At 47.2% G+C, this 10697-nt stretch overlaps 1 protein-coding gene across 1 annotated transcript; it reads left to right on the top strand.

Moving 5' to 3' along the window:
- Positions 1-2020: 2020 nt before the first annotated feature.
- LOC105046252 (nematode resistance protein-like HSPRO1) lies at positions 2021-3917 on the top strand. The gene has a single exon (XM_010924786.4). The coding sequence runs from the start codon at positions 2197-2199 to the stop codon at positions 3583-3585; it is 1389 nt and encodes a 462-aa protein (XP_010923088.1). The 5' UTR covers positions 2021-2196; the 3' UTR covers positions 3586-3917.
- Positions 3918-10697: the final 6780 nt, after the last annotated feature.

Below are 10697 nucleotides of genomic sequence, written 5' to 3'. Positions count from 1 at the left end.
TTGCATGAGCAATATCTTTAATGTAAAGATAGATTTAAAATTATTTTTATATCTTAATTTAATTATTTTGATATAAATTTTATTTATTATCTATTTTATATAGTTAATAGTAGTTGGCTCTGTGATAATTAAATTGTAGTTGGCTATGTTCAATCCGTATCCAATTTGGATCTGAACTTTTTGGGTTGGGGTTGGAGTATACATGGAATGGATTTGACCCGAATGACCAATCGGATCAAAAAATCTAATCGTGGACTCGATCTGACCTAACATGATCTTCTATCGGGTTGGATCTAGATCTAATATTAAGATTTGATCAAGGAATCGAGTCAGATTGGGGTCGCTTGTAGCCCGGTCTAATCCAACTAATATGCACCTCTACCAACAACTAGGGCAGCAGCACAAATGCTTGGGTTGCCATCGTGATTGAAGGGCGGCCACAACTCGAGGAGCTTTGCCTCAAGTGGATATTTCGGGCACAAGCGGATGTCCATGTTTCGATGGTGGCTGGGTTTACAGGGGTGTATATGTCCTCCACAGTCCTTCATGGTATCGCCTTTCGCCCTTTTCTCCCTGAGATCCAGAAGCTCCTTCCATTTCTTATTTTGTTTCTTTGAGTTTAAATTCCGAAAGCCCGAGGCCCTCCCCACCTACTTGGTCCTTCAGTCCAAGGCCCAGCATGACGCTCGAAGCTATCAGGCTTGGGCTTGGATGGCGAGTCTAAAGGTTGGGTTGGGCCGGTCCTAGTTCTGGCTACTTGTGGCCATTCTTAGACTCCTCCTGCCCAATGAACGGGTCTAGGCGGTGGAATGATTGGAAGCTGCTGAGCTGGGCATGTGCTCTCGTTTCCGATATGGATGGTTGGACGCCTTCTTGGCCTTTGCCCGTCCATGTTGTTGACTCGTTTCTTCCTCTTTGCGGCAGCTGCCAGCTTGGGACGGCCCACGCGGAGAGAGAGTCCAACCATTGTTTGTTCTCGGTCCACTTGTTCTAAAAGGAGAAGTGCTCCTAGCGTGAGGGGATGTATCCGCTGATCCTTTTATATAAAGGCTGTTTATTTTTTTGGTAAATATAAAGGCTGTTTATTCATTCTCCTCTATATCACGCATCATGGCCCATGTCAAAGCATCTGATGCTTCTGCTCCTATTGCTGGCATCTTTCTGAAATAGCGTGCAGAGTTTTTTATCAGCAAAATCATTTTAAAACATCGCATACAGGTATATGACTGAATCAACTTTGAAAAAAAATTATTCATTACATTAAATATAAGAGATACGGTACTAGAAAAAAAAGGGCCAATGTATAAGTTAAAACTTCCATATGTTCGTATATCTACAGCTAATTATTTATTACATTAAATATTAGAGATACAGCACTAGGAAAAAAAAAAAAAAGGCCAATATATAAGTTAAAACTTCCATATGTTCGTATATCTACAGCTTGTCCGAAAATCCACGTGATGATTTGCTACACAAACTGCTAACGGCCCACTAAATTTCCTAGTATTGCAAAGAAATGATGAGATAATTAACAATGGTACTGCTGCTTCATTATATTATATTATATATATGCATTTCAATATCCAGTTTCCACTCCTTCCCAAAAGGCACAGTCTTGCCATCCGGTCCCTTGAATCACCTACCAGTCGTTACACTAGAAACCAACATAGAAGTCGTCGAAATTTGAATATTATTTTGCAAAGAGGTGTCCGTCGGGCAAAAATAATACCGGGGGCCATTGTTCTAGAACAAGGGAGGCAGCCCGCATCAGGCCTGCTAAAATGGATTGCATCCCTGGGCTTTTAACGGTGGATCTGTAAATATAGAGATTTTATGCCAATAATATTGAAAAACAAAGATATGTCGGTGCAAGGAAGGAGGCCGGTAGTCCCAGAAGGCGTGTTCGGACAAAAGAGTCGGGTGTTTGGATAAGCTCTCTCCCAATTTTTATATATTTCTCGTCTCCCTTTTTGCCTGGGCATTTCAAAATTTCCGAGCGTCACCCTGCTTCCCCACGTCTTCCCCGTTCCCACTTCCCACCGCCTTCCCACTGCCGCTGCCTATATATACTCCATCTCTTCATCCAAGCAAAGCAAATACTTATTTACCAAAAAAAAAAAAAAGGACTTCTCTTCGTTGCGATCCACGGTCAGCTTTCTATCGGATCTTCCCTAATTTCATTCTCGCACGTCGCTGATGATCGATTTGGAGCGGAAAACAGGAAATATGGCAACAACCGGGATACCCGCTAGATCGCACAGAAATCCATGCCTCTCCGCTACCTCTTCACCACAAATCCAAGGCGCCTCCGCTACTTGCGCTTACGAGCAGTACCTCCTCCTTCCAGAGCTCTCCAAGCTCTGGAACTCCAAAAATTTCCCCGGGTGGAAGAACGAATCCATCCTCAAACCGACCCTGCAGGCCTTGGAGATCAGCTTCCGGTTCATCTCTATCACCCTATCGGATCCGCGGCCATATGCGAACCGCCGGGAGTGGAAGCGGCGGCTCGAGTCCCTTGCCGCTCGGCAGATCGAGCTCATCGCCACCCTCTGCGAAGAGGAGGAGCTCGGCCGCGGGGTGCCGGTGGCGGAACTCAGCTCATCCAGGGGGGTCTTGTCTCGAGAACAGAGCTCTCAGGAGGTCTGGCAGCTCCCTGGGACGTCCACCGTCGTAAGCCGCACGAGCGCGGCGAGCCTGCTTCCGAGGCTAGCCATATGGGAGAAATCGGAGGACGTGGCCTCTAAAATCCTCTTCCAGATCGAGAGCCAGATGCACCGATGCCCCTTCACCCTTGGACTGGGCGAGCCCAACCTCGCCGGAAAGCCCGTCCTCGAGTACGATATCGTCGTCCGGCCTTCGGATCTGCACTCCCTCAAGAAAAGCCCGATGGAGTCCAAGAATCAAGAGAACCAGACGGTCTTCACCGCCCACCAGATTCTGGAATCGTGGATCTTCGCCGCCCGGGAGCTGTTGGAACGGATAGGAGAGAGGATGGAGGGGAAGGATTGGGAGAAAGCGGCGAGCGATTGCTGGCTCCTGGAGCGGGTGTGGAAGCTTCTGGCGGAGGTGGAGGACCTCCACCTGCTGATGGACCCGAACGACTTCCTCCGCCTCAAGAGCCAGCTCCGGATCCGCGCCGCCTCCGGATCGGAGGCGTTCTGCTTCCGGTCGAGCGCTCTGCTCCGTGTCACGAGTGGCTCCAGGGATCTGAAGCGAATGGTGCCATGGATTCTCGGGGTGGAGGTGGACCCCAGCGGCGGGCCCCGGGTTCAGGAAGCGGCCATGAGGTTGTTCCACAGCCGGAGGAGGGGCGAGGATGGGAGGATCGGTCTGCTGCAGGCGCTTTTGGCGATCGAAGCGGCGGTGAAGAGGTTCTTCTTCGCATACCGGCAGTTGATCGTGGCCGTCGTTGGGAGCTTGGAGGCGAGCTGCAACCAAGCCCTGTCCCTGCCGTCGGAGTCGTTGGATTCGCTATCGCACATGTTCTTGGAGCCGCCCTATTTCCCGAGCCTGGATGCGGCTAAGGCGTTCTTGGGGAGCTTCTGGGTAACTTCTGGGGCGGATCGGATAGCTGATCGTGAATGAGGTGGGGGCAGCTCAAGGTGAGAGCTTACATGGCGCCGGTCTGGTGTGTTATCATAGTGCTAGCTCAGATCATCCGATACGTATTTATTCATACCTTCGTATTACCATTGATGTCTGTATATCAGTTTGCGGAGTCGAATTCTTGATTAGATCATGATGGTGCCACTTGGATGGCTTGGATATTGTATCCTTGATTCAGGACCAAAGGTTGATCCTCTAATTCATCAACAACCAGTGGTGCTGTTCAAGAAGTTTTATGTACTCGTGTCGATTACCGTGATTCAAACGATTCAATGCATTCTTTCTCCGGAACTCTCTCCGTTTTTTCCCCATGTCTTTGCATTGTCAAACATGTGCCTCCCCTCAAGATCCGGTCTCGTGCATTAGGCGTTGGTCAAATTCGAGTTTCTTCTAAAGATCTAACCCCATAGGTTAGGTATTGATGTTGGTGGACCACATCCAGCCATATGTACGAGACCTCCTAGGTTAGGAGTTGATATCGGTGGAGCCATATCTACGAGGATAGGTTGGAAACTTTCAACTTATCAGCTTTAGTAGTCCAAAAAAAAAAAAAGTCGTTGGAAAGATGGTAGACTTGGAAACCAGCAGAAGGTATGTCTGCGAATGCGTAAAATAGAAGTGTTTGCATTCAAATTGGATTTTGGAAGGTTTTGTGTCTTGGGGTAGATCTTCGTCGCTTAATTGATTTCATCAGAAGATCGAAATCATCAGAAAGTCGATTTCATCAAGAGGTTAACCTCATCAGAAAGTCGAGATTATTAGAAAACCGATCTCATCTGAAGATCGATTTTATCAGGAGGCCGATCTCATAAAAAAACTGATAGTTAAGCTCATCAAAAGTCCGATCTCATCATCACTTGGATACATAATCGCAGATTATTATTATCAGAGTTAAATGTTACATCGGTTCATGACCGACCTACCTCTCCAGTAACATCGATCTATGACCGATCTGCTTCTTCAGTATTATCTGCTAATCGACTGTTTAGAACTGCTAGTAAGCGGAACGCTCATCTCGATTGGCTTCCGATCTCCTCCATCTTACTTCGATTGGCGGTCGACCTAAATCGACGACTGGATGGCACAACTTGACAGGTTCATTTAGTCGATTTTTGGATCTCCTTCCTCCGACCCACGTCGAGCTCAGTTTCGACTCTGGATTCTCATCCTCCCGCCAATCACGATACCCGCTTGTGAGCCGAGATCTCTGAGCACGGGCATCGGTCGAGCAGCTAAACCTCAAGCGTGACTGCCACGCTATCCCGTCGGATCACATCATCTCTGAAAAGCCTATGCCGCTCTCAGGACCCTGTCAGATGGCTCTTGCCTCTATCTACGGTGGCTCCTCACATGCTATGAAGTGACAATACTCAAAAAAATCAAAAGGCTAGGCATGACGCCGCTCAGAGATATAATTAATGGCAAAAAGATCTTTTACGACCTCTCTTTTCTCCTCAAGGCTCCAACCTCATCTATATAAAGAGATAAATAGGAATCTTCCAAGTACACCTCTCCCTCTTGTAAGCGCTTGTTCTTTCCCACCTGCTGTGGATAATCTAACTTGAGCGTCGGAGTATCACCATCGGAGTTGAGCTTTTCTTACAGGTCCAGCCACCACCGATGCACTGGATGTCACCCTGCTCCAACACCTCCAGTCCAGGATGGATTTCCACCGCAACAGATTGGTGCGCCAGGTAGGGACCTTGCCAACTTTTGGGAAAGAGCGCACAATCCTTTGTCGTGATACTGTGAAGAGCATTCTTGAGGTATTTTAACCCAAGGAACACTCGTCGGTAGCAGCTTTGGCCAGAGATTATGCTCCGTGTTAGCTACCGAAGATATCCCCACAATCCCCTTTGTCGATTTTCAGAAGAAACAAAGTTGGAAGGCCAAGTGCGACTCTCGAGGACATTCAATAGAGGACAGAAAGTCCCTAACGGGACAAGACGGGATGGTACGGCCAGAGGTGATAGGGATGGCCTCTCTCTGATGCTCTATTCATGACTTCCTCCTTTGATGATGTCACTAAGTGGCCGATCTCTGATCGGCTAATCCTTCATCAGGTATTCTTTCAGCCTCATGACCAATTCGCAATTGGCCCACTATTGCTCCCTGAGCGCCATAATCTAAATTTAATGGTCTGCTCAGCAACAGTTGGCATACGATAGTCTCACCTCCAACGGTACGATGTGCCACCAACTCCAGCCGCTCCGGCATCTGACAGAAATCCATACTAATAGGAGGCATGTAATCTGGATCAGAAGAGGAAACAAGCTTCAAAAGATCCGCATAAAACTTTCAAGGTAAGAGGCTCCTAAGCCCTCACCCATCATCTTGCTTTTCTTCCTTCTAGAAAGATCGCAGGCTCTTGAGCGTCCAGATCAAGATCGATCCGAAGTCAAAATGAGGTTGATCTGTCGGAACGATCCAAAGCTAGATTGAGCCCAAACTAAAGCCAAAAATGAGGCCAATTTAAAGCAAAAATAAGGCCAAGATGAAGAAGAGCTCAAGGTCTCTCAAACAAAATTCACAGCTCTTATGGTTGCTGACTCTTCAAAGTTGATCTCTAAAGTTTAACTCATCAAAGCCGAGCTTCCGAAGGCTAAAGTGAAACAAACTGGCTAAAACAAGGCCAACGATGAAGACTTTACTCTTCAGTAAAGAGCAAAGATGCCGTCGAGTCCTGTATCCCTGAGGCCTATTACGTTGAGAGTGGTGAAGCTTCTCACGAGGGGCCAGAGTAGCTACCCACATCGGCTAGACCAAAATCAGGGCAAAAACCCTTGACCAGATTCGAGATCACCTCGACAAGATCCAAGGTGCAACAGTAAAAATTCTCAATCAGATCCGAGATGCAACAGTAAAAATCCTCGACCATATTTGAGGTGGAATAGTAAAAATCCTTGATCAAATCCGAGATCACCTCAATAAGATCCGTGGTGCGATGACAAAGCCGAGGATATACTTTGAGGAAAAAAATCCAAAAAGGCTAAGGAAGCCCAAGGATAAACTTCGAGGAAAAAATCCGATAAGGCTGATGAAGTCGAGGAGAAAATCTGAGAAAGTCCACCTCATCAGAAGCCTCTACAAAATGACTAAGCGACGAGACTTTGGGGGGCAGGCAATTTGGAAAGCTCCTTCAAATGATGAATCGATCATGATCTTTGTTGGACCGAGACTCCGAAGGATAGATGACTCAGAAAGCTCCTATGACTTAAAAAACTCCTCCAAATGTTAGCGGGCTAACAACGATGAACAACTTGGTTGCTTGACACCCGGCTAAATTACTGCATCATCGGCTAGTACCTGACGAAACATTATTCGGCTAACACTCGTTTAACAGAGCCATAAGGTCAAGCAACCGCAAGCGTATCAGCTACGGCTCAAGGGATGCAAAAGTATAAGCTACGGCTTGCATGCGACCCAGGCGAACAAAGTTATAGTTAGCCAGCTTGCTACTGACTGACCAAAGATTAATCGGTCCGAAATAAATCAGAATAGTTAGTTGGCTTGCTACTGACTGACCAAGGATCAATCGATTCGACGTAAATCAGAGCGGTTAGTCAGCTTGCTACCGACTGACCAACGATCAATCGATTCGGAATAAATCAGAATGGTTAGTCGACTTGCTACCGACTGACCAAGGATCAATCGGTCCAAAATAAATCAAAAAAAATTTCTCTAAGATCGACTATGTCCTAACTTGATGGGATGATCTACAATGGAATGATCTACGACTATGCTTTAAATTCGACGTGATATTTTAAAAAATGATCACTTATTTTACGAAACGATAAAATGGCTAATCGTTGAAGAAGCAACTCGGATCCACACGGTGACTAACTCCTTTCGTCCGATTAAAGCTACATAATCGAACTGAAGAGTAGGAGGACAAGTATTGGGGTAGAACCTCTTCAGAAGGCCGAGGTCATTAGAAAGTCGACTTTATCAGGAGGTCGATCTCATTAGAAAGTCGAGGTCATCAGAAAGTCGATCTTGTCGGGAGATCGATCTCATTAGAAAGCCGAGGTCATTAGAAAGCCGACCTCATTAAGAGGCCGACCTCATCAGAGGCTGACAGCTGAGCTCATCATAAGTCTGACATCATTATCATCTGGACACATGGCCGTAGATTATTATTATCTGAGTTAAATGTTACATCGGCCCATGACCGACCTGTCTCCCCAGAACATCGTCCTATGACCGACCTGCCTCTCCAGTATTATCTGCAAATCGACCGTCCAAAACTGCTAGTAAGCGGAATGCTCATCTCGATTTGCTTCCGATCTCCTCCATCTTACTCCGATTGACAGTCGACTTGAATCGACAACTGGATGGCACTATTTGATAGGCTCATTCAGCTGATTTCTTGGTCCCTTTCCTCCGACTTACGTTGGGCTCAATCTCGACTCCAGGTTCTCATCCTTTAGCCAACCACGGTTCCCACTTGTGAGTCAGGATCCCAGAGCACGGGCATCCATCGAGCAGTTGAACCTCAAGCGTGGCCGCCATGCTATCCTGTCAGATCATATCAAATCACATCATCTCTGAGAAGCCCACATCGCTCTTAGGGCTCAGTCAAATAGCTCTTGTCTCTAACTACGGTGGCTCTCCATATGCTATGAAGTGATAATATTCAAAAAAATCAAAAGACTAGGTACGATGTCACTTAGAGATACAATTAAGGGCAAAAAAGTCTTTTACGGTCTTTTTTTTTTGAAGGCTGTAATTTCACCTATATAAGGAGATAAATAGGAATCTTTCATGTACGCCCTTTCATATCTATTGTAGAAAATCTAATTTGAACATCAGAACATCTTTGTTAAAATTAATTTTAATAATTTTTTTTTTTAAATTCAATCATCGTCGACATATCGAGCATCGCTGTATTCCAGCACTTTCGATTCAAAATGAATTTTCGCCGCAACATTGTGAGCTGCATTGGGATATATTAATTTCATGACAATGCCTAATCAATCATTTGTTACATCCTTGGAGATATATTCCATCGATCCACAACTAACGTTGATATGGCCCGGGTTTGGAGGTTGCAAGCCAAATCAGCTGACCAGCAGGAGCATGCCATGTGGCATCCACTAAACGGTCAGCCTTATAAAAACGGTTATTTATTGTGGTGTACTTAACGTTCAGGCAATAATTTCGTGCTAAGCAAGTAAAGTGTGCATCTGTTCTTTCTGGCAACCAACACCAACCTCCACTCCATGTAGATCAGACCAGGGAGATCTCCACGTTGGCTCGTCCTCAAACTCTTTTCCATTATTTATTGCCTGGATCTCTCCCATTCTTTGGAGCTCGGTTTGATTTAGATGGTGGAGGGTCTTTTATTAGATATATTTCGGCAACTTTCATTGCTCATATTTTCTTTCCTTTTTTTATTTTTGTACGTCCGACCTCGTACTTCAATCACCATCCAGCCACGTACATCAATCACCATCCAACCAAACGACTCAAAATACAAATCGAGCTGACCAAACACCAATCTCAAAATATTTGACTGATAGATATAAAATACCTCCAATCGAAATTCGTATCAGAAGTGACCCTTCAGAAATTCTACCGACGTCCGATCTTCGACGACATCTTTCTGAATTTCTCCGACGGCCGAGCCTCCGCAACGTTCCCGAATTCTGTCGACGGATAAACCCCCACCAGTATCGACCGGATTCTTCACGACGGACGGACTCCATCCAAATTTCTACGGTGATCGACCACCTTCTAGACTCCGTCCGGGCTCCTACGGGAGCCGGACTTCTTCCCCGAACTCCGGCTGCAGGTAGCCTTCATTCGGGCTCCTATGGGAGCCGGACTTCTTCTCCGAACTCCGACTGCAGGTAGACTTCGTCCGGGCTCCTACGGGAGCCGGACTTCTTCCCCGAACTCCGACTGAAGGTAGACTTCGTCATAGCTCCTACGGGAGCCGAACTTCCGCCCTGAACTCCTGTTGCAGGTAGACCTCATCCGAACTCCTACAAGGGCCGTACTCCGAGCTTCTACTCCAGCGATCTACTCCGAGCTTCTACTGCAAGCGATCTACCCCGAGCTTCTGCTACGAGCGATCTACTCCGAGCTTCTGCTACGAGCGATCCGCGCCGGATTTTCTACTCCGAGCTTCTACTCCGAGCGGTCTACTTTAAATTTCTACTACGAGCGATCCGTGCCGGATTTTCACTGTAAGCCTTCACCCGAGCTTCCATTGTGGACGAATTCCTTCTGGATTTCTATTGCAGGCAGGCTTCGGTCGAGCTTCCTCGATAAATGATCCCCATCCGGACTTCTACGGAGATCGGACTATGACCGAACTTCTGTAGCGGACAGATTTCGGACGAACTCCTACGACACACGGACTCCAGCAGCCGGACCCCTCAGCGGATGAACCTCTCCAGCGCCATCCGACATCCACTGCCGGTCGACCTGCTACCGAATTCTGCGTGAAACCAAACTTCATCTACGGAAAGTCTCTGACCGAGCTCCTACAGCAAATGGCCCTTGCCTGCAGTATTAACGCCCAAGGCACCCAACGGTAGAAGGCTCGCCAGCAACATCTGAGCTCCTCTCAGATGGATAGCTACCTCTCTCCGCCAGACACCTCAACCGAACTTCGACCGACAGGCCTGGACTCTCTGGCAGGCCACAGTAATGGCCACGACTCTGCTCCACTTCCTGCGACGGATTCTGCACGGCTCCACCACTCTCTGGCAAGTCGCGACAACGGACACTGCTCCACTCCTCGCAACAGGCTCCACGTGGCAGGCCACGGTGATGGCCACGACTCCACTCTACTACTCTTCATAACAAACTCCTCCTGACCTCGAACGGCCCACTACCAGGCGGTTACAAACGTCGCTATCAGTCTGTTGCACCCTCCACCTATAAAAAGGGGACCCCAGATACGTTATTCTCTAAGCTCTAATTTCTATCTCGAAACTCTGCTAAAATTTTCGTTCGAGCACTCCATTCTTGTTGAGGCAGAGAACTGACTTGAGTGTCGGAAGGTCTTGCCGGAGCACCTCCAACTCCGGTTTAGACTTTCTTTGCAGGTCCCGGCGGCGACCGCGACTTCCTCGACTCCA

Source organism: Elaeis guineensis, chromosome 5 (genome assembly GCF_000442705.2).
Source record: "Elaeis guineensis isolate ETL-2024a chromosome 5, EG11, whole genome shotgun sequence".
In the NCBI taxonomy this organism is placed as follows: Eukaryota; Viridiplantae; Streptophyta; class Magnoliopsida; order Arecales; family Arecaceae; genus Elaeis; species Elaeis guineensis.
Note: the sequence above shows the minus strand (reverse complement) of the source record. Positions and strands in the feature narration are given on the sequence as shown.

Bases quoted from the DNA above. Each gene is read 5' to 3' on its own strand.
- LOC105046252 (XM_010924786.4), top strand. From the start codon at position 2,197: ATGATCGATTTGGAGCGGAAAACAGGAAATATGGCAACAACCGGGATA.